The 25,092-nt window shown below is 37.7% G+C and overlaps 1 protein-coding gene across 3 annotated transcripts in view; it reads left to right on the top strand.

Annotated features, from left to right (window-relative positions):
* The window catches only part of LOC105054590 (ribosomal RNA small subunit methyltransferase, chloroplastic), a 45,380-nt gene extending 25,464 nt beyond the window's left edge, over positions 1 to 19,916 (top strand). For 2 of the 3 annotated variants that reach the window (XM_029267443.2, XM_010936131.4), the window contains 5 exons: positions 7,012 to 7,064; positions 13,283 to 13,366; positions 18,961 to 19,071; positions 19,166 to 19,347; positions 19,518 to 19,916. In XM_029267443.2, coding sequence (XP_029123276.1) covers positions 7,012 to 7,064; positions 13,283 to 13,366; positions 18,961 to 19,071; positions 19,166 to 19,231 — 314 coding nt within the window. In that variant the 3' untranslated portion in view covers positions 19,232 to 19,347; positions 19,518 to 19,916. Of the gene's footprint in view, positions 1 to 7,011; positions 7,065 to 13,282; positions 13,367 to 18,960; positions 19,072 to 19,165; positions 19,348 to 19,510 lie in introns of all 3 variants that reach the window. The other variant, XM_010936133.4, reaches the window with a different exon arrangement.
* Positions 19,917 to 25,092: the final 5,176 nt, after the last annotated feature.

The following is a 25,092-nucleotide window of genomic DNA, read 5'->3' as shown; positions in this document are numbered from 1 at the left end:
TCCCACTGGTCTCGACTAGCAACAGGGATATGATCAATAGAGGATGTAAGATGGACAGAAACGTCTTGACCTTTGCACCATAACTCCACAGATGCAGCCCACGATGAATAATTTTTACTATTCAACTTGTCAGCAGTGATCATAGTGAATCCGGTGAGGACAGATGTATTCACCTTGAAGGTGGGTGCAGTGGATGTGGTTGTAACGTCTGAAGTAGAAGTCATTAGACAATGATTTTGGATTAAAGAGAGATCCAATCAAGGGCAGTAGAAAAAATCTCGACAAAAAAGAACAGCGTTGGTTGCTGTTCAGAACAGATTTTTGTAGAGAAAATAAGATCTGGACAGACTGGAAGGGCTGACGGGATTGAGACTGGCTGGCGGCTGCTGCAGCTGGACACTCGACAAAGAAACTGACGATTTTTTAGTCTGCTGCTTGCGACTAGGAAGATAGCAGCGGACAAGAAAGATTAGAATTTGTGGCTGCTGATATGAATAAATAGCAGTGTTAAACAGAAAAAAGGCAGCAATGAGGATTGCTGCGATGGACAGAGAAGATAAAGGAGCCAACCGGACAGAGACCGGAGACGGTGAGGACTGCTGCAGGACAAAGGATGGCGGCTAGGGTTTCTTCTTCTCCTTTGGCTCTGATACCATGTCAAATGAAAAAGATGAAGCTTGTTTATCTATTGCATCACTTACAAATATATATAATACATCAAGACCCACACAAAATCTCATGATTGTGGGAAACAAATAAAGAAAAGATACAATCCCATGATTGCGAAAAACAAATAAAGAAAAAATTCAAATGATGCAAAATCAGAGATAATGGAGTTGATGGAGAAATTGATATATTTCCTATGGAAAAATTGTCATGCTTTCCAAATATAATTTTTCAAATCTAATAATATTCCAACAGTTACCAACTTTATATCCGTTGGCAGAGGGCCATTTGTCGATTGACCTCACTTTTGTAAGATTGTCATAGCTATCTAAGAGCTTTTAAAATCTTTATATTATTTTTTTAAAATATACATATACATAAGTGGAAAAACAATAAAATTGATGCTTCATAAATATGCTATTTTCATAGAACATATTCATGGAATTAATGCTCATAATAAAATATGCTTTTTCATGTCACATATGCTGATATTTATTTTACGAAAAATATGATTTTATCAACAAGAGATCATATTCATGGAAAATATGAAAATTTTAAAAATAAATAAGGAGCATGAGATTCACTTACCTCGTTCATCCTACATCTTTAGACTTTGTTAGATGAATCAAGTGATCCTATTTAAAATATTAAATCATAATTAATTTTTTTAATTAATTAAATAATAATAAAAGAAGATGGTTGACCAAGTGATCGGTCCAATAGACCACTCGAGTACTAAATCGATTTGAGATCATCTTGTCGGAGTCAACACGGATCTATGGAAGAGGAAGACATGACTCGATATAGGATCCATAGGTCTTCTTAGAGAGAAAAAGTGGAGAGAGAATCTTCGTATCCCTCAAAAGAAGAATTCATAATTAACATTATTAGAGATCATGTCAGGGTGCTCAATAAGGGTCAACGGTGATCAGACTCTGAATTTTCGACAAAGACCGGGCTAGGATATAGCCTACTGCACGGATATCAAAACAATTCCGGATCTCTTTGAAAAGATTATACTAGGTTCATACTGGATTCCAGAGATTAGATAGAGAGAGAAACCGAGAGGAGAGAGAAATCATAAAGGAGAGAGATAAGAGAGAAAATTTCTTTTTCTTTTTTTTTTCTTTTCTTTCCTTCTCTTCTTCTTTTTCTCTTTTCTTGGCCGAACAGAGGGACATGGGTGAGGGTTGGTGGCTCGTGTTTCGGTGAGGTGAGGTGGCACAGTTGGAGGTTCGGCAATGGGCGGTGAGCAGGCGACCGACGGTAGAGCAAAAGACGGCCGGCCAACTAGGAAAAAAAAAATAAAATCTCGAAAAATAGGGGACCGCCCCTTTCTTCGGATTTTCTTCGATCATTGGCCGATCATCGATGGCCATGACCTTCGAGGAAGACAGGTAAGGAGGTGGGGGTCATGTTCCATGGGTGCGGCACCAAGGATGGCAGCATCGGTGGCCAAAAAAAGGGGGAGAAGGCTCGTCTAAAACAGAAATTTGCTTTTGGTGGCGTTTTTGGCAAATCGGATGGCCGACGGCAAGGCCTAGGGCCATAAGGAGAAAGAGAAGAGGGAAAGGAAGAAGAGAGGAGGCTTACCTCGAGCTCTGGCGGCATCTTCGGCCTCAATTTCTGGTGGGCATGAGCAAGGGAGACCACGGCTTGAAGGGGAGGAAAGAGGGAGAAAGAGACTTGATCTTTGTTGGTGGAGGCCATAGGGAGAGGGAGGGTTTATTTATAGAGAGGCCTAGGGTTCCCGGTGGCCCTAGGACTCCTGTTCTTTCCGGGATTCACCGGATTGGGAGTCTTTTTCCTTTTTTTTTTTTGTTTCTTTCTTTGGGTGGGGTTTTGGGCCGTTTCTAACAGGCTGGTCCGACTGGACTAGGCCATCACATTAATCCTTGTCCAGCTATTTGTGGTTGGCTTGTATGGTTCCTCACTCACCAAAAGTGAAGCCCAATATGCATGACAGAGGCATCTCAAGACAATTACTGGAGTAATATCATCATTTGCTTGTAGAAAGGACCATACAGATTATACAATCTTGCATAAATCCTGACTCCAGGGATCATACAGATTATAGAATCATATCTTGAAGATCATCAAAAACAAGTTCTAGATTTCCTAAAAGACATGTTGGAGATTGAGATTGGCCTGTTAAAGTAGTTTGTTCAAAAGGGATGGTAATTATTTTGGTTAAATATCCCTTTTGAGTGTTAGAATTTTTTATCCTTATCATCAAGATAAAATAGTGGATACTTGTGACTCAAATCTGGAGGCATATGGTGCACCAATAGCTGGTTGTATGGTATGCCTCATATCGTGCACCATATCGACAAAGGGATGTTAAAATAGATTTTTGACTGATACAAAGAGGATGATCATTATTTTGGTTAAGATCACTTTAAGTGTTAGAATTTGTTGATCCTAAATATCAAGTAGTGGATACTTATGATCATTGTATAGAGGTGTACAAATAGCTGGTTGTATGGTGTGCCCTGTGTTGCAGACAGTATCAACAAGGGGCATTTAACTGTGATGCTTCGGTATGCACAGCACGCCCTCATTATGGCCTCTATTTTGACCCCTAAAATTGTTTTTTTTCCTTTTTTCAAATGTTTTATTGTTTTCATGGTATGTTTTTGTAGATATTTGATAAGTTTATTGATTTAATTGCCTACTTATCCTATTTGATGTTTGCTGAAGTTTTTATACTAATTTGTTATGTAAGATAACTTGTAGTTAGAAAATAATAGAAACTCTAAATGTTTGCACAGATAATTGAAATACACTAAGTTTTGAGATCAGTGAATTGTTGAAGGATATCAAGTACTATCAAGATTTAAAAGCTTTAAAAGATTTAAAATGAAACAGTCAACTACTAACACTGATTTGACAAATGAACAAAGGGACAATATGCTTACCATATTGCTGAACCACAATTTCAATGTTCTTGAACAACAATAACTTTTGTACGGCAGCCCGTGAATTAGGCACTTAGCACTAGGTGATACTCTAAATTTTGCATGTTATTGATTACATTCATCATGGTGCTTCTTAATAATTCCCTGTTTTGCTTGTTCGTGAGTCCTTAGAGACCATACCAATCAATTCTTAAAACCATTGTGCATTCAGTTCATCTTATGGAGCAATTTTTTACAATGTGAATGCATTGGAATAGACATACCTGTAGTAAGATGGACAGTTATTCTATCTCTCTTGCTATTATACTATTTAACAAGGTAAAATTAGGAATATCACACAACACAGTAAGTCATGGCAAAAATGTGCTAATTTCAGATCCTAGGTTGTCTAAAATGAAACCCGTAACTGATTTATTTTGGTGGGTTCCAGGCAGATAGACTTTGCATGATACAACATTTTCTGACCAGAAAAAAACAATGGCAAAAGGTTGAACATGAAATCAGGATATCCCAATCTTAAAGTTTTGCTAGCTTGGGGCCAGCAATTTCTAGCTATTGGATCTATAGTTGTATCTTCTTGTATTACTTTGGCCTTTTCATAATGATGCATTTGTTTCTAGCCGCTAATGTTTGTTTTTTTTTTGATAATTGAAGCTCCAATATTGCAAATCCTCTTTGCAATAACCCCCATACTTCTGTTACACTTGTTATGACCTTCAAATGATGGGGAAAAAAGGAATTTGAAGGAATATCATTCTCTACCAGGCAATTTGGGATTGGTTTAGGCCTGATCCACCTGATCTGGCATGATCTGAGTGGTTTGAGCCCAGTTTGTTGATATCTGGGTGTACCATAGCTCATAGTATCAGCACCTGGCCAGTATGGATGATATTGGAAACCTTTGTTATGCTTATTTATATTCCTACAATATATCTAGAATTAAGTTTATGTAATGTTAGGAAATATTTTGCAGTATATCTAAGTTGTTTAGGGTTAAGACTTAAGAGTCTACGACTTATTGATTTAACAAAGGTAATATAGAACAAGAAGAAACATATAATCTAGATGGACAACTGTGTTTGCCTTCGGTATTTTCTTGTTGGAGCTATTTAAATAGGTCCAAATAAGAAACCATAAGATGTAACTTCTAAGTAAGTACTTTGCTCCAAAGGTTTAAACACAACATCAAATTTCTCAAATCATCCCATTATCTCCCAGTTTAGGTGTGCTGTCATTTTGCATCTTGTGTCAATAAATTTTGTTTTAAACTGCATGGTTGGGCTTTGTATTATTCCTTGTTATTATGTGAAGATCACTTAATTTATAACTCAGAAGGTCATGAACTTCTTGGTGTGGCCATGTGGTCTATTTAATAACTCTTGATTTCATTGTGTTTTTTCAAAATAAAAATTACAGTTAATGTGCTCCTACCTTAACTCTGTAGTCTGTACAAACATTTGTAAAGGTGCATATATAAAAGAAATAAACAAAATTTAGGGGATCATTGAGATGGAACATTGAAATTAAGCATTGGACCTCAAGGCAAAGCCTAGCACTGGGGTAACTGTACATTAAAAATAATTGAATTTTGACATGTAGAACAAAAAAGACTTTGTAAGCGTCAGATTAATTGTCTACTTTATTAGCTAGTTATTCTTCAAGGAGTGCCTTCTGCTCATAAACTCTAAAAATCTAAATGATCAGAAAATGAAAGAAAGAGCATAAAAAATGGACCTGAGTTAAATATAAAATAGATGATTAACTGATTTCCTAGATCTATGACTGGTACTCTAAAGCTGGTGGACGATGCTAGAACAAGGGTCATGACTTGCTGTAAGGATCTTAAAATATGAATTTTTGCACCATATAAGGCCAGCCCAGGTATGAAGGATAGTTGCTAGCTCCGGTAGTCAATGAGAAAATGTAAAGTTAGGAGAAAGAATATTAATATGGCTTTTTCTTCAACCATGAAAAGATATGTCGAGAAATAGGTGTTGGGTCACTTGAATTTTTACACATTGATCATCATACAAGGGAGCAGTGGCATGCATTTTGAACCACATAAGAATGGGATTTTATTTTTAATTTCTTTCTACTTTGGTGTTAAACTTCATATTGGCGTCTCTTGTACGGTCGTGCCTCTTGGGACTTGTTATGAAAGATAAGACTTTTTAACATATATAAACTATGAAATGTAACTTTCAGTGCATTTAAAGTTTTATTTGATTTGTATACCTCTAGAGACTTGAAAATGTATTGTTTACACCTTTCTAGTTTGAAGTCATCTCACCATGTTAGGATTTGTCTGTTAATGCATAAAATGGCACTGCCTTTGAAAGATTGGGGATAGGTGGAAGATTTCCTTTATTCACCTTCCTCAACCTTCAACTGACTTGAATGGCAGCTTCCATCAATAATGCCATCCCATCCCATACTCGCTTGTGGCAGTTCTTCACGATATCATCAGGTCAAACCTTGGGGCCTTGCTTCAAGCTTGCAATGACTTTGCCATTTCCTCCACGTCACACCCCCCCCCCCCCTCCCCCCCCACAACTGAATGAAACCTCTACGGCTCTACCCCTCCCTTAACCTTTCGCTTTTTTATTCATTTCATAGCTTATCCTCCATTCTCGAAGTAGTTCGATGTCTTTGGTATTTTACCTCCTTCCATGACCTCATGTCACCTCCACCCTAATCCTTGTAGCCTCTTTGTTTCTTTTTCATGAGAACTGATATCATTCCTTGAAATCCTTCAACACTACTGCAAGAGACTTCCTACCCAAGGCCACCACTCTTGCTTCAAAGATGAATGATGAAGGGATTCTCCTTTATGACTTGAAGCTACCAGTGGTCATCTCTATTCTCATCTCTGTACAATGTCTCGAACTACAGGAAGGCAGGGGAGGACTTGATGCTCAAGAAGCCACACCTGTACTGGAACCCTCATGCAGCCCATTGTATAGAGTTGATGCTGATGGATATTAGGTACTTGCCACGCGTAACGTCAGCTGTGGGTACTCTGCAAGCACCAATATACATCAACAATCATACTTAGGTGCTTGCTATGATGAAGAAAGATGTATAAAGATGAGAATAGAGGTGACTGTCAGTGGCTTCAGAGACATATCCTTTAAAAGGGTCTTATAGACGTTTGGAAAATTTTTTGGATATCTTTTGCAATAAACAGAATTGGACTAGCAATTGTTACTAATTTACTGGTACTTGACAATTGATATATAATTTAATGATCCAGCCTGATTCTTTAATTTAAAACTTCCCCAATTGACGGTCAAATTAAATCAGATTTTATAATTTTAGCTATCTTTCTTAATATATATTGATTATAAATATAATTAGTTTTATAGTGATTGCTCATTATCATGATTGCGCCAAATATAATATTAGCATTGCTTTCATAATTTTGCAGATCCTGAATACAAGTTTAAAGTTGAAAGAACAAATTTTTTTCCTCAACCAAATGTAAGTATTTCCTTTATAAGCATCATAGCTTGCACACTGACCGTTATTATCTCATGTTTTTCTTAAGTAAACATGCTCTGCAAAGTTAAACTTTTACCAGCAGCCAGAAAACTAAGTTTTTGGGGTATGAAACATGGAAACAGATATTGTATATGGAAATGACATGATGTGGATATACATATATACAAATATACATATATTATTACATGCATGCGTCCATGCATGATGTATGTTTGTTTATATAACAGAAGCATCCATAAACCATAGAGTGCTACTAAATAGCATCAACTTTTACAAGCTCATCATTTCGTCATCTTTGACCCTAATATCATATTTTAGTATAAACATCATATACTACAAAATTGACCATTCACCATTAAAGATTAACATTGAAAAGAAGAAAGAAAATGCCTTTGCCCTCATTTTTGGAGGTAGCAGAGAAGTATCTTGAGTATATCCAGGATGTATTCAGTGTTTTTTAACTTTGAGAAATAGAATATTTTACACAAGTATCAGAGAAATTCCAGAACTATCCAATAAGTATAGCTATCCGATATGTATCCAATACAAATGCAGCATATGATTTGAATTATTCATGCTTCCTAGTTTTTTGCTGGAGATCAGACTTAAAAACAGTAAGTTCAGATTTCTTTGCACATATTTGTCGATATTTTCGTAAATTGGAAACTTACACGAGTTAAAGCAACATGGTGAAGTTCAATAAGGTGAGAACATTTTGTTCAGTGTCTCTTTCTCTAAAACTCTTTTGTTAACATGCTTTTACTGTTCAATACATCTAAGGTTCAAAATTAGTGTGTTTCGTTCCATATACCGGTGGACAGATTCTAGTGGACCAATATTCCTTTGTCATTAGTTTTAATTCAAGTGTGTACTAGTTTAAAACATGTATAAGTGATAACAATCAATGCATCCAACACAAATCAAGTTTAAAAACACAATAGGTGAGAAAAAGACTGACAGAAGAATTAGTAACATAAATCAGATGTGAAAACCATGCTCTATGGAGCTGTTGATTTCGTTTTTTCTTTCTAACTCTACAAATGCCATGATGTTTATAATTTCATCATATCACCAGACAAAATCTACAATGGCCAATTAGGTTATTACTATTATGGCTTCAGAAAATCTCCTCAAACAACACGCTGATGTACTGCTAAAAGTGTGACCAGAAGACCTTCCATACACAGTAATGAGACCTTAGATCCATGTACTGATGACATGCATGGAGCCAGCTTGGACCAATTTGCAGAAAAATTTGGTCTAGGTTGTGTGCAGTCTTCCTACACACCTTTTCCTTCTCTCATTAGCTGCTTGTTTTTCTCATCTATTTTTCTCCTTGCTTCTTCTAATGTTTCCTTTTTTTTTCTTCATTTGTTCTCACTTCTTTCTCATCCTTTCTGTTCTACATCACTTTTATTACTTGTGTCCTTTCTCATATACAGCACATCTATCATCTTCTTCTCATCAACATTATTTTGCTTGTATTTAGTATGGATAACTGATTTATTTTTCTTCCTTGACTGCTTGCAGTCCAATTTCCGTTAGATTATTGCGGTCTTTACTGTACTGTTACACATGTTTTCTTTCTTCCCTTCACCTTCTCAAGACTATATATTAAAAAAAGCTAATTAGGGTAGAGATGTCGTGGACTGTTTTTTCCCTTGGTTATTATTATTTCTTTCATGCTAAGCCCTCATCACTTGCTTTGATATTGTCAAGATCAGGATCACGTTGTAAATTTTAGAGGGGCTAAGGGTGGAGCAATTTTTTCATGGGGTGAGTCACAGATAGGATGATTTTTTTGATTCCTTTCAAAAACTTTAAAAATTAAAAAAGGTCAAAATTTGGAAACATGAGTAGATTCTAAATTAGAAGAATGAAAGTACTAAAAACCTCCACATATGAACATAAGAAGTCCAGTGTCCGCCACCATATACTTATGTGGAGCATGCCCGGTGAGACAAATGTGCTATCCAATATTCCAATCATTATTTATTTATTTGTGATCATGTAGCTTAATATAGCATCTTGATTTGACTCGAAAAGGTATGATGTCCCTATGATGATGACCAATATTTCCCTCATTGTAGGATTTGATATGTAAAATTGCCTCCTTTCCTTTTGCTTGGAAGTAAGAAACTAAATTTTCTTCCTTATCCTATATTTGAAAATTATATGGCATTGTAACAGTAGGTTTTTATGCTCCAACACAAAAGGTAAGCCATGACTTGATTATGACAATTCACCACTCTGAGTATACCGATTAATTTTCTTTAAGATTCGGTCATTGTTGTAGTTAGGGGCTTTGATGGCTCAAATGGATAGGTCTCTGTGCCCGTCTTGGTAAGGTATTGTCTACTTTGGCCTCTAGCATGTTGGGATGCCGTCTTGGGCCCATGGCCTCTAGCATGTCAAGATGTTGTCTTGGGCCTCACGGTTTTGTCCTATGCAAAAGGCGCCTCACTAGGAAAGAGAAGGTCTCGATCTCGTATAAGTCAGAATCTTTCTTGGCTTGCAACCGATGTGGAATTAATAGTACCTTCCTGCAGCAGTAGCCTCCCAGTCAAGGGAGACTTTGTGTGCGTGGGTAGGAAGCAACCCTTTCTCTAGTGCCAATATTGTGGTCAGGGGCTCGGATGGGTCAGTCTTTGCACCTGTCTTGACAAGGTATTGTCCGTTTTGGCCTCTAGCATATCAAGATGCCGTTTTGGGCCCATGGCCTCTAGCATGTCGGCATGCCGTCTTGGGCTTCATGGTTTTGTCCTGTGTAAAAGGTGCCTCGTTAGGAAGAGAAGACCTCGATCCTATATAAGCCAGAGTCTCTCTTGACTCGCAATTAATGTAGGATTAGAGGTGCCTTCCTCCCTACAACAATCGTAATAACTAGAAACTTCTAGTTGGGGTGCCAACTCACTTTAGACCTATTTCATAAGGACCTACATTTTATTCATAACACAGTTTTTTGAAAGATATTCTTCCCTGCATTTGCAACTGAATTCTCTTGCACTTTTTCTTGGTCCAGATAACTAACTGGTAGATTACTATAGGGAAATAAGAAAAAATAATCCTGGCAATTGATTGAAAGAATATTGAGATTCACCTTTTGTTTTTAGTTCTTCAAATTCCCAAATTTGTTTTCTTAAAAGTTAAAAGCCTTAACAGGATTAATAATTCTATGTGCCAGAGGCCCATCAGTGATAAATAAATCATTTTGAAATTTAAGAAGTCGGATGAACTAAAAAGATGGACTCTTTACATGGTCTAATATGTGAATAAGATGTCAGATTGGATCTTAAGGTTCAAAGAATTGTTTGTTTTACATTATCTATCTAGATCTTATGGTACTAACCACTAAGTAATCTCAAATTCCCGATATAGGGATGAGGCCTACAGCACTCTTTACAAGATTCTGATCTGAACAGTAGGATCTGGCTCTTGGATCACAATAGCATGAAACATGATGGCAGCAAATCTTGGAGAGCCAATATGCCTGTGCTTGTTTCAGTTCTTGAAGCCAAGTATCCTACCAAAGCCAACTCCATAATTGAGATGATCTGGCTACAATGCCTTTTTGGTCATATATGATCTTCATTCTCCCTCCACTGTGAATTATGGTTATCAAAGAACTATTTAAGCCACCAAGAATATATTCCTGCAGAATTTGGCCAAACACATGGAGGTTGGCTAACACGTGGTCTACCGTTGCTACATGATCAGACCTTTATTGTCATGCCTGCCTTCTGGAATTCAAATTTTGGACTTAACTGCAAAGTCTCATCCTACCTATCTTGTGCTTTTCACTTAGCAAACGTTCAGTATATCATTGATTCAGGGCCGCTTGGCAATTGGAATGGTCTGCTGGTGCATAGCTGAAGGGACTAGACAAGGGCTTGGGTCTAGAAATCAACTTGCTGTCCTGTAGAAAATAGAGCAGAAGAGGCATTTTTTGACAGTCATAAAATTTGTGTCTAAATTTACTGTTTTGGCTATTAGAGGTACCACTCCTATGTTTACTAGTCTAGGGTTGATCAGGTGATTGGTGAAGGTAAATAGCACGTTTTTGTTTGCAGAGAATCAGATGATGAGAAGAGTAATAACAGAAATTAGTAAGGAGAAAATAGTTGGAAAAGAAGAAAAGATGAGAGGAGAAGAATGAGATCAGAGAAGGATAGAGGGGGAATGGTGGGGTGGACTTGGCCTTTAATCCTTTTTCTTTCATAGACTAGAGACAAACACGCAATGCCTTTTTTTCCCCAATACCAAGCTATAGGGCCTTCTTCGAGCCTTCTTGTGTGTGTGTGTGTTTTTTTTTTTTTTCTCATTCAAGTGATCTAGAACTCTTAAAATTGAAAAGCGAGTCTTCTGTAAAAATCTATGCTCTCACATTTATTTGAATCCAATGAAGATCCTTAAAAATCTGGTAATGTCCATCTAAGCTGTCAGCCTTGTTTCAGCCTCTATTGGACTCTAGAAAAAGAAATATATTCCCTGCACTTTTCATGGTATTGTAGCATCAACAGTGACAGACATCCCCCCCTCCTCAAAGAAAACTCTAACCAATTTAAAATCTTTTCTAACATATAGATCTTAAGTTTCTAGAAATCTTTCTTTTGATTATTAGATTTGGAAAACTTGGGTGAATGATGTGCTCTATGTTTTCTCTTCAATGCTTTAAATAGTGAACGGTGGTATTAAATGATGTTGATAAAAATTATCTACATGGTCAGAGCTGTTGACTTTGATCAATGAATCTCCAAGATTTTTAGAAAGGTGTTATGTGTACCTTTGTGGCAACCCCACTCCTCACATGCTTGCATGTTATTATTTATGTCAGCCAGACAAGTACTTTGCCTTCTGGAAAACAAAAGTCATTTTTTTTGCCTTTCTTCCATGTCTTATAATATATACATATGCCATTCTATCTGCTTATGCTCGAATGTTCTTGGTTGCTTCCTTGCTTCATTAGCACTTGCAGTATTTAAACCCACAAGCCATATCCCACCCCTTTCTACCTATTTAGGAGGCTGAAATCTAGACTGGAGAGAAGACAAGTTACCATCCAAGCTGAGGATGATGGCAAATATGAGGTTCCACTACTGGTGCATGGTAGTCTTTTGATAGATGCAATCATCATGCAATAGAATGGTGTATGTATTACAAGAGAAAGAAAAAGACTGAAATGGTCCCGGGAACAACTACCTAGCACATACATGGAGGGGTAAGAATGGCATTTTCCAGAGGGAGCAAGCATTGAACTTGCTTTTCTTGCTGGACAAAAAAATGACTCCACCCTATATGCGTGCATACATCTCCCATGTGTATTGTTTCAGTAACATTGATCATGAACTAGAATGTGTATAAATCTATAAAAAAAGGATATATGTTTGATATCTCATCAAGTGGTCATAGAACAGGTCAAACAACTTGTCTGACTGTGCCAAAAATATTCCAGAATTCCAGACCATATAAATTGAGAATTCACTGTTGATCATGATCTGAATATCTTAAAACATATGAATTATGAAAACCAAAATTCAATTGATTTGGATGTTTTGAAACCATATATCAAATCAAAATGTTCTATCATACCGTTAAAACTCCCTGTTTTCTGATGCAGGAAAGCTTGTATTTTTTGTCTATGCATATTGGGTGTTGCAGTCATGTCTATCTGTAGTAATTTTCAATACAGATCTCATCATTGATTTTGCTATAATAGGATTGAGAATTCAACTCTAGTGACAGGATTCTAGCTCAACTCCATGTATTGTGATATTGCTTTCTATCTCCAAACTTTCTTCCCATGTTATTGGAGCAAGCATGGAAACATGCAGTCAAATTGAGATTGAAAATTGGACAAGAAGGTAAATCAATATAATAATTATGCACTCAATCAATGACTTACTGTCATTATCTAATTTTTTGCTGTATCATTGATGCCTCAAGATAAGGGCTTCTGTTTAGACTGCTTAATAGATATTTCAGAAGGCATTTCAAATTTAAAGTGGAAGAAGCTAATTAAAGTGTTTGAAGAACACAATATTTTGTCAGAAATTACAATATAGAATAAACATGCCAATCCTTTTGCTTATTGTAGTAAAACCCAATGAATTTAATGTAATCCTCCAGATATCTATGTTTCCAAAGAAAATTGTCTCAACCTGTGAATAATGCTGTCCTTGATGCTTGTTTCTTTGCAGGTTGATGCAGCTGTTATTAAGTTTACACTCAAGCAAGTTGTGGATTATCCACCTGTTGCTTCTCCTAAAAGCTTCTTTTCAATGGTTATTCTACATCTCCATTCTTTTCATGTTTGTTTGCTTACCAAATACCTATATATAGAATATTTGATATGGAATTCTTTGTTGTTGTTTGCAACTACATATACACTTCAATCTGAGAATTTTGAGGATGATGGATATGTAAATTAGTAATTGCCTGGTTTCCAAATAACAAGTCAAGCATCAACATTCTTAGCTTTGGCTATAATATTTTAAAAGTCCAGTTGGTTGATCTATTTTTTTGTTGCAAAATTTATATCTCAGAAAACTGATGATTTGCTGAGATGAATATGGAAACAAGTTGTAGTTTTATATGCTTTAGATGAAATTGGACTTCTAAAGTTTGAATAGGTTGACTCACATCTAATTCAACTACATATAATCCAAGATATCTCAGAATTCGTTTTCCATAATTCAATTCCAATCAAATTTAATGAACAATGGACAAACGCATTCGATCTAGTGTACACATTATCAACTACTTGAATATGTTATGACCTAGTTAAAAGTTCTGTTGATCCAAACATGTCATCAAGTTTTTCCCAATGACAATCATATTAGCAAGAGACATGATTATATTTGATTGCTGTGAAACTTATTCATATGGTTGAATTTCCAAAGATTTGGTGATCATTTCATTTTTTTTTTTAAATTTCAAGGACAAAAAATCATCGGGGGTCAGAATTACAAATTTGCATTTTGGGGACCATGTTTTAGAACTCAAGGGTCACCAAAAGCCCTCTTAGGGTTGTCCAGATTCCAGATATGGTAGGGGCCTCTTCCTGAGGGTCTTGTTCTCAGGAATGCCCTTACAGACTTCAACTATGTGTAGGAACAAGTGGAGAATGGCTTCATATGGATGCAAATATTTGAGGAGACCAACAAGTTTCTTATTTCCTTTGTATATGGATGTTTACTTGATGATGGAGTCACAAGTTGACATCTCTCTGCTTGTTGAACTCCACAATTCTAATAGGATGGCTAGGCAGGCATTTGGTCTCAATCAACGTGTCTTAGCAGGATATTTAATAAAACATCCAACCAAGATATTTGCACTGGTGTTCTATACGTTTTGGCAGAATCATTTGAGATTGATGTGTGGGTAGTGTGTCTTCTTGAGCAATGAACGAGGCTGTTTCACCATACCATATGGGGTACTGGTGGGTTAGATAATGACAAACTTTGTTATGGATAAAGCCTACCAATCCCATAGTGAAACTGTACTGGGGAGTATGTTACTTGGTAATAGGAAGACTGGTTAGGAGGATTTAAAGAATTTGCCAAAAACAGATTACTTAATGGCAGGATTGTTGGGGACCTTTCTTCTGTTCAGCCTTTCATAAGGGGGAAGCCAAGCATGCCAAGCTCTTCAACAAAGAGTGAAGTATTCTAATGCTAACTAATTTGGCCTTTTAAGAGCAAGTTGGTGACAAGGAATGGGTTTTTGTTATATTAGGAAATGTCAACTACCCCCATTATTACACAGGTCTGTCATTTTTCTCAACTCAATTCTTCTTGTGATTAAAGGTCTAGTTGGTGAGTACTATATTTGCTAGCATACATTCATGCACAGGAGAATATTCTTGGTATCCATTAAGAAAGAAATTTCAGTGAATAAGCCCTAAGCAAAGAGAAAAGGTTCCTCATTAAAGATTTGACTAGTGAGGATGAGGTTGAGCCATTTGCTTTGACAGCCTTGATGCAACCCCCAACTATGGTACCTAAGAAGCTCACTCCTAGGATAACGAGGAGATAGGTGTTAAAGAATTGAGAAGCCAAGGAAGATTTGGGATCTCAAGCTTGATGACACTTTAGATTCACTCGTGACATAAGGTGTAGATAAAATTGATGCTACCAAGATTATGTTGTGATTTTTGTTGCTGTATGTTTATACTCATGATTGGCCTAGGATTGACCCTGGACAACAATGCCTATTGACTATGGCCAAGGATCTTAATATTCCTTTAGATCCGCAGATCCAATTGCACCACTCCACCTATAATAGTAGTGTTACCTCATGTTAATGGTAAGGGTTCTCGTTAGATCTTGTCAATTAGGAGTCTTCTGTTTGATTGATTAATCTATTTGGGTTTCCTAGTGCTCTTTTTGAGGTTGGAGGATTTCCAACTGATTGCTGGAACTTGGAGCATTTAGAAAACTTATAGCTTAATGTTGAGGATTGCAAGCAAATACTAAGGAGTTACAAACTACATCAACTAATAATTTGGTGTCAAAATTGTCCTCACCATATCATGATGTAAATGGATTTCATTTGGAGATCTAAGAAGCAAGCAATTTAGTCTTAATGGATGTGCTGTCTTGCTCTCATTCTTTCACTTTGTTTCTTTCTTTTTCCTTAGATGCTCTTGTTGTGATGCTTGAGCAGGTCTTTTTTTGAGCAGGTCTTTATTAAAGTGGACATCAAGAGGAAGAGGTGGATTAGTGTTTGAACTATCCAATTGAGGGAATTGGTGGATCTAGGGTTCCAATCAGCTTCATATGATAATGGATACCTATACCTTTTTCCTAACTTGTTCTCGAAAGGTCAAACCAAAAAGTGCATTAAGTTGTTCCATTATATAATCTATAGAAGAGCCTGTTATGCTTGCCTTCCCTCCCATGAAATGATGGGATGAACAAAAGAAACTTATGTGATGCCCATCTGGTTTTGATTTGTCCTTTGGAGCCTGATTAGTAGCTTTCCAATCAGCAAGGGATTTGTTCTCTACCAAATTTCAATTATAGAATTGATAGGCTTTATTCTAGAAGTTTCTCACATATATGATCCATCAACATGCCTAGAGTATGGTGATATAGCCTCACTGTTTTTTATTTGGAAAGAAATGATTCCCATTCATTAGCTTCAGAAGATGCTTGTCCATGCCATTTCTTTGGTTGGCCACATTATTAAGTCTTAAGTCTCTTTCTAAGACAACCTTGATGGAAATCAAATTATTTGGTCACCCTATGAGGGTTGTATTGTTCATTAAACAAAGAGAATGTTGGCTCATGATCTAATCATCAAGGGAAGCATCCACTTATAAAAGGAAATAAAAAACTCACACTGTAAGTTCACCAAATCAATACCATAGGGGGTATTGGCCAATGACCGTTCAATATAGTGCAAGTCTGTACCATGCATTTCAGGGGAAGGAGAAAAAAAGAGGAAGAAGGAGAGAGGAAGAGGAGGGTCGAGGGTTAAATCCTAACCCTAATCCTCGCAGGAAGGGAGAGAGGGAGAGAGGAATGGAGAGAACCATTGGGTGGGGGGGGGGAGAGAGAGGATAGTTATTGGTGGCGTTGCTACAAGGAGGGGGTTAGAGGTGTCTTGAATGATCCAAGTTGGAGGGGGGAGAGGGGAGGAGGGCTTCTTATTGAGGGGGATGGTTTAATCAAATGGGGGGCTTTTAATCAGATCGAGCCTTAATCAAATGGTGGGTGGGTTTAATCAAATGCTCAACCTTTGTTCTAAGCCAAGAGGGCGAATCATCCCGATTTTTCGATGGTTCGATTCATTTTGCCCCTAACCGGATGGTTTGGTGTAGTACGGCCAACCCTACTCACACCATTCTTTTTGAATAAATGCATGTATAGTAAGCCACTCTACTTACTGCACACAAACTCTATATGATCTTAGCATAGAAACTCTCATAGAATATACTAGAATCTTAGGTTACTAGTTAGAATCAGAGGAGGCTTTTTGAATATCATCTTTATCATCAATTACTATAGAATGTTTTCAAGAAAACTAAGAGGATCCCAAGAATCCTCTAGCAAGGTTTGTTGTACCAATTAATATCAATGCGTATCGGCCGTACCATATTATATTGAACCAGTATGTAGACAAGGGGCGTACTAACAATCTGTACACCGAACCATCCTTCGTGTCGGGCATACCAACATTGTAATAGGATGGTATCGATATAGAGTCCGATACGAAGATAGCGAACCTTGCCCTCTAGTATACCTCCATGAAGATTTGAAATATAAAGATTAGTCCAACTTTAAGAAATAATGAGCCTAAACATCATCTATTTTGCCTAGACCCATCGCATGGAGATTTTGTAAAATGGCCCTCTTGTAGATTTGGACCATTTGTCTTTTCACAAAAATTCCTCGATTAAAAATTTTGAAATGCTTTTGCATTGCCCCAAGGGTGAGAGCCTTGATACAATTGTAAGTTTGCTCTATTATAACGGGCGTGTCATGATTTGAAACATGGAAACAATCTCTTTACATGCAGGGCTAAGGTTGTGCACTCTAATTATCATGACTCCGCAATGGTGGGAGTTTTGTGCACTGGGCCACCTTTTTTTTGCCCTTGGGCCTATGTACACTTGAACATTATGTTAAGCAGCTGCAAATATAGAAATGAAATGGGCAGTTTCTGCAAAATTCCCTTTACCCAATATATATTGAGTTTGTCACATTTTGGTTGATGGTGATCTCATGAGTTGAGGAACGTGTTTTCGCTAGGGCTGATACCGGATCGGATACCAATATATCCATATCCATATTTGTTTTCTCTAATGAATACAAATACAGATATGGATATTAGTCGGATGCAAAAATTTATATCTATATTTATTTTAAATAGATATGGGTACAAATCGAATACTAGAAGTATGGATATAAATATGGAGGTAAGTCGGATAATTAAATTTTATGACTACAGAATTAAAGATATTACTAAATGGATAATAAATCAAGTTAATAGCATATTAATATGGTTATATATTTTTTTTAAAAGTAAATGAGTGCTATACAAAAGTACATAGGATTATAGGTAGAATTCGATATTTGGATACAGATTGCATAGTTGTCTATCCATATATATATATATCCTTTTTTTTTTTTTTTGACGGATATGGATACGGATATCAATTAGATGCTCAAATTTCTGTCCATATCTAGATAGATTTGGGTATAAACATGGATCCGGACGGATATTATCCATATCACTTTCACCCCTAATTTTGGCTTACTTTTAGTGAGATGAGGTCATCAGATTACTTCAGTTTTGTCAAATCCACAACTGTATCAGTTTTGAAATCAGTTCAGGGCAAACATGTCCCACAGTTCCTGTTTCTTATTCCAGTCAGACTTTAGTGGGATTTCAGTTTTTCCTTGTCCAAACTACCAGCTTCCGGTGCCAAAGCTGTTTGATCATTGTAATTGGTGTTACATGCTTATCTCAAGAAATTGGAACATCTAATTGTTCCTTTGTTGTAGTATCTTGTAACTTATAGTTTTTATTAGTTGTTTATATGCATTGGAGCTTTATAGTCCTCATTGGAGTTCCAAAGCAGCTTTTAGCTATCGAAGGTTTTGTTAAAGGTCAGCAACTAGGTTAGCAAATTTACTTATTGTCTGTCGTGTTTCCGCACTGTGAAATTGCTATATGGATTTTCAACCTTATAACTGGTTGTCAGTTGTGGGGTTCAGCAGTTTTCATGTGTTCATAGAAGCTCTTGTCATCCTTTTTAAATTAGGGTTGAAAAAATTGCTGAAAAGTATATTTTCATCCTGAACCTTATTCTAGTCAGAAATGAGCACTATATCTCCGTATATAAGGCCATTGCCTTTCTAAAATACAGGTAAATTCTGCTTTCAATGGAAAGCGTAAAATGTTGCGGCGGTCACTTCAGCATATATGTCCATCTCTCGAGATAGAAGCTGCTCTCAAGAATGTTGGTCTTCCAGTTACAGTAAGTTGCTTGATTTTAATATTTCCGATTTCCCCTCCTTTTTTTTTATTCTATCCAATGAGTTTCTTCATTTTTATTGCCGAGTAAAATGCAGGCCAGACCTCAAGATCTTACATTGGATGATTTTGTGAAGCTGCATAATCTCATTACACAGCTGTAGCACTTAGTGCCTTTGAAATAGCATGTAGTGAAGCATCCTTGCGATAAAGATGGAAGATTATGACGTCCCATGGTCACAACATGAGAATTGAGACAGATCTATGATTCAAGGGACAGGTAATTTCATGTCAAGTCCAAAATTCATGCAAAAAGAAAAAAAATGCCATTGAATACATGGTCGTTATTATGTTGCTGCTATTGATTTGCTGGTGCCAATACTTGTTAGCATATTTGACTCTTATTGTGATTGCATCTTTGTGACATTTGAGTTTGGACCAAGTTGGCAGGATTCACATTGGCAACCACACATAAGGGCTGGTAGAACATCCTTACCAACATAGTTGAAGCCAATGCAATGTAAAATTGCCATTTGGTGAAGAAGCTAGTCATCTGTATGAATAATTCAATCATTTGAAAACTATGAGGCTTGCTTTTTCGGAATGGAAAATCAAGCTTTTGAGAGAAGGTAGCACTGCAGCAGATCATGACTAAAAGCAAAATGCTGAACATGAAATAACTTTATACCGAACGTGTATTGTTAATCAAATGATTTGGTCGTTGGCCAGTTTAGGATACAGATCAATTTAGTTTCTCTATTCCACTGTGTTCTGACTGGAGAATGTTGCAGGATGAATCTCTTTAGATTCTTCGCCTAAATAGTGAAGAATTAATGTTTATTTCTGGTAGTGTTTGGCTCAGAGTAATGCTATGCAGTGACATTATATTTATCGCCGGATGTGGCAGGGGTTATTGGTGCCATTCACAGGGTGTTGGGTGAATCACTAGGCTGCATACCAGAACCACATCAGATAGCGAATAAATTGGTTCAATTTTTGTTTTTTGAAAATAAATTGCACAAAATGTAAAAAGTGGCTTCTATAAAGATGCTTGGTTGCTCTACTATTTTAGAAAATGGGCTTGCTGTAGATTCTATAAAATGATCTATAATTCAGGCGCTATGATTTATTTTTTTTTTTCAGAAAAGAATTATCATGTAGGTGGCCAAACACTCCCTAGTAGAGTTCACTGTAAGTTCTAAATCATCTAAAGTTTCTTTCTCTGGTAGAGTTCACTGTAAGTTCTAAATCATCTAAAGTTTCTTTACCACTCAGAGATATGACAAGGGCTTTGCATCATATTATATATCGTTCAATTCAAAAGATGCAGCGTATTCCTTGAAGCCAACTTTTGTTCCATGCTCATGTTGTCCTTAAACTTGTTCTGTTACAAGAGTGCAAAAAGAAGTTTGCTACTGAATGGGCTTTTGCCCCATCTGCTAATTCATCTTGCAAAATGTGGGAGCTTCAAGCATTTGCCATCTTGGACCAAACCCCTGAAAGTAACAAGGGTAGCAAGAAAGTGTAAGACCGGCCATTGAGACCAATTAACAACGGACATTCCTGTGGAGACATTGGCTTCTTATTTGTTATATCCTGCTAAGATATGTTAACTGTGCTAGAAATTGTAACAGAAATGCACAGGCTGAATAAATATTTGCTAATTGGACCAATCAGGGCTTGGGAACAACTTTTTAGGGTTTGTTTGGATAATCCTGTAGGACTGGATTGAGTTTCCTGTTGGATTCAAGGATCAGACAGCTCTTTTTAGCATGCTCTATATCAACCTAATATCTTCAAATATGAATCTTGTAGGAAGGGGAAAAAATAGATGTCCATTGGTTTTTTTCTTCCTGCACGCGAATAAGTTTATAGGCTGGGATTTTGACAAACTTTTACAAGATACAGATTGGGTGGGCCAATATATCTGATTCCTACAGGATATTCTTGCAGAAATATTCAAACGGATTGCTGAGATTTTTTAATATGATAGGCTCGCTGTTGCTCAAATCCATCAGTGTCAGGATTTCATAAAAGTTGTAGGTCCATAAAAATGTTGGTTGAGTCTGATGCCTTTTTGAGAGGGTCCTACCGCTTGTGTGAAGGATAGACCAAGGTTCCCTTGTGTAATGATGAAATACCAAAAAGATGATGATGTGATGGCATAACCATAATTGGACTTACTCTATTACCTGTTTTCTCTGATGCAGAATCTTGTCTTTGCACTACTTGGCCTTGAAAACCATTGAAGGCCATTGGACAGCCGTAGGCTCCATATGACTTGACTCAAAAATACTATCAAAAAATTATCCAGAATGATATCCTGTACTTGAGACGAAAGAACTTTTACCAACCAAAAAGAGGACATGAAAGAATCGTAAGGTGCCTTTGGTCAGATAAAGTTGAGAAGTCGGACGAATTATAGGATTCCACGTCCTAAGTTCCTGGTGGACAGTACAAATTTTGCTGTGAGAGGCAACCATCTAAGATTGGAAGCCATGTTCTCCATAAACTACAGCACTAGGACTCCACACACACTACTATTACAGGGAAAAAGATTAAAACTCACAAATAGTGTAATACAAGGATCGCTGACTCAAATCAGACTCTATATCGGCCGGCTAGTGGTATAAACTGGTACACCCCTATATTGGATCATACCGAATCCAAACTGACATAGAAACGAGGAATGGATTATGGAGGAAAAGAGAGAGAGAAAGAGAGAGAGGGAGAGCGAGGAAGAGGAAGGAAAAGGAGAATAGAGGTACCGGCAGTAGCCACCAGAGGGCCGTAGAGACCTTTGGAGGGCCATCAAGGCCTTCTAAGCTCTATGGTCTTCCACAAGAGAAAATGAGAGTAGAGAGAGATAGAGAGAAGAGGGAAGGAAGAGAAGAGGAGTGAGAGAAAGGCTTCGGAGAGGCTGTCAAAGGGATACCATCGTCATCAGATGGCCTAAATCAGTTTCACGATTGCCCCAGATTCAGAACAGGGGCAGTGCCCTTGTTTTATCGTGTTTCTTTAAAAATACAATAAAAAAAGACAAACCTATTATTGGCTTCACTATTTATTATATTTTTTTAAAAAAATACGATGAAATAGGGACGTCGCCCCTATTTTGAATCTGCAGCGACCACAGAGCTAATTTGGTTTGTTTGGTGGCCACTCGATACTCTCCCTTCCATCTTTTCCTCACTCCTCTTCTCTCCATTCCTCTCTCTCTATCTCTCCATCTTTTCACATCTCATGGAGGATCACGAAGCCCCGGAGGCCTCGATGGCACTCTCAAGGCCTCAGTGGGCTACCGCTGGCCTTTTTTTGTTTCTTCACTCTCCTATCTTTCTCTTCCTCTCTTTCCTTCTCTCTCGCTCTATTTTCGCTGACATTCCGAATCAAATATCCAAACTACACCGGTTAGCCACCGATATAGTTCGGCATGCCCTGAACTATCTGATTTGAGATGGTTCCACAAACCATATTGTAATGGATATCATCTTTGTAACAGGCTCATGATACCCTAGCCAAATAAAATATGTATGCAATAAGCAGATTATTTTAAATGAGTGATGTGAACTTGAAACATGCAGCACTAAGGTTTCTGAAAGATTCCACACATCCAGGTGATAGGATAGGATGATTTGTTGCGGCCAATCTCCTATTGCGCTTGTTGCTGGTGAAGAGCACTTACAAAATGAAGTCCACACTGATCGAAATTATGTCCGACGGAGATCCTCCGATACTTAAGTTAGTGGAAAATGGTGAACAGCAGATAAGTATTTAGAGTGGCAGAGTATTAGTTCAGAATTGCCTTACCAAATACTATTCATTTATCTCCTTTTATAGATGAGTAGTTGATAATCATTTGTAACAATTAGGCACATGGATCCCGCTCATTCCGGCATTATGTGATCGTGGGATGGGTGGTTATACCTGCCACTAATCATGTTCTGGCTATTATGCGCTTTCTACGCTGACAGTTTCTGGTAAGCCGACTATATATCAATAATCAAAGTATGTCGATCGTATGTTAGTAGTTATAGAAGTCCGAACGAGCATCGGTCGGTAACTCTGATATACCGATGGTCATCGGTCTGAGATCAATCGAGTTGTCATAGTTGGAGTTTGTCAAATTTGAGAATAATCGACTGTCAGTCGACCAACCGATTGCTAGTCGGTAGATCGTGCTTAATAGGTCGATCGAAAGTCGAAATCAGGGAGTCGGTTGAATCACCCCAACAGTTGCCCCCCACTCCCGTCTAAGATAGTCTGACATGCGTGTTGTCACGTGGTCTGCTATGTTGGACAAAAGGAGTTGCTACGTGTTGTCTCGATCTCCGATTCGATTGCAGATATTAATAATTTTTTGAAATACGAAGGATCTCTAGCCGTTTTATTGTTTCGATAACTGTGAGATTATCATTGGGGTGTCGCTTCGAGAAGATGATTTGGCATCCGACAAATCCGGATAATTTGATTCTGACTAGTAGACTTTGACCACGTGTCAAGATATCATTGGCTTTGTGCCGTTCATGTGGATAGTGATGAGGTGGCATGATTTGGAAGTAGGTGCGTCGAACCATCTGATCAATAATAGGTTCTGATGTAGCCACGTGTCAAAATCTGAGAAAGTTCTGATTTGAATAACTTTATCCGGACTATTGAGGGGTCCTATATATATAAAGTCACTTTCATTTAGACTTTCTGCTTTTGCATTCGTCATTCTCCTCTGCAATGAAGGTTCTGCCCCAGTGTTGAGAGCTTTTCAAAGTTTCTCTATTCTTCGCATCATCCCTAGCTCCAGGTCGAGTTTTCATTCCTTCCCCTTGGTTTTTTCTTCTTTTTCTTCTAGGTTCTTTTATTTCTAATGGCAAGTAAGAAAACGAAAGCTTCATCTTCTCGGGATAGTCGGTCGGAGAATCCGACTGATGATTCTCCTTTGGGTTCGAAGATAGAAGTTTCTTCCTTATCTGGACCCAATGTCGATCAGCTCTGAAAATAGTACCGTATCTTGGAGCAATTTTAACTTTTTGCTCCTGATCCGGACGATCGAGTGAACTCTCCTCCTCTGGATCAGGTTGCATTCTATGTTGAGGATCTTCAGACTGATCTTCGATTTTTGATTCTGAAGTTTATCCGAAATCTCCTTGATTATTATCAACTTTATCCCACTCAACTGGCTTCGAATTTCATTCAGCTGATAATCAGCTTTGCCTTGTTGTGTCATCTTATCCTGACTAACCCTCGTCCTTCTCTTTTTCGAGCTTTCTTTGTTCTTCATCCTCATCTCAAAGCCAAGGGATGGTGGTTTTTCAATCCAAGGAAGGATCTTTCTTTCATCTTCGATCTTTCATTATCCATTCATGGATGGAAGAACTATTTTTTCTTCATCTCCTTGGGGCTTTCCTTCACGTTGGGATGATCCGAGAATTGGCCTCCTTGGGGCTTTCCTTCACGCTGGGATGATCCGAGAACTGACCCCAACGAGCATAGTTGGATTGACATCATTGATCGAGAAGATTTTCTCTGACTTAAAGATATGGAAATTCCACCATAACGAGAGCTGATGACAGAGCAGGCTCTCTATGATACTGGACTTAGTTCTGTAACTTCTTTAGGTATAGCATAATCGATCGCTTTACTTTTTGTTTATTTCTAAATTTTGTACAGAACTTTATCTTTTGATTGCAGCTATGCAGATGAGAGCATGAGTTTCTACTGCTGACATCTGCCTACATGCTGCTAAGAAGAGAGCAGCGGCTGATGCTGGATCGTCCCGACCGCTGAAGAGAAATCAGGGTGCGTCTGGGTCAGTACCGGTGAGGGAGTCCGGCATCCCATCGGTGATTGCTCTCGACATCGAGCCGGTTATAGTGTTGTCGGCTCCGACAATGCTACCTTCTATTGAAGTGCCATTGGTTGGAGTTGAGACAACAAGAGGTGAAGACATTGCACCAGAAGCATCAGCGGCACCATCTGCGGGGGTTCGGGCCGAATCTATGATCGAACCAGAATTATCTATTGCTGCGCA

The sequence above is a fragment of the Elaeis guineensis genome, chromosome 12 (genome assembly GCF_000442705.2).
Source record: "Elaeis guineensis isolate ETL-2024a chromosome 12, EG11, whole genome shotgun sequence".
NCBI lineage: Eukaryota > Viridiplantae > Streptophyta > Magnoliopsida > Arecales > Arecaceae > Elaeis > Elaeis guineensis.
This window is presented reverse-complemented; position numbering and strand designations above follow the sequence as displayed.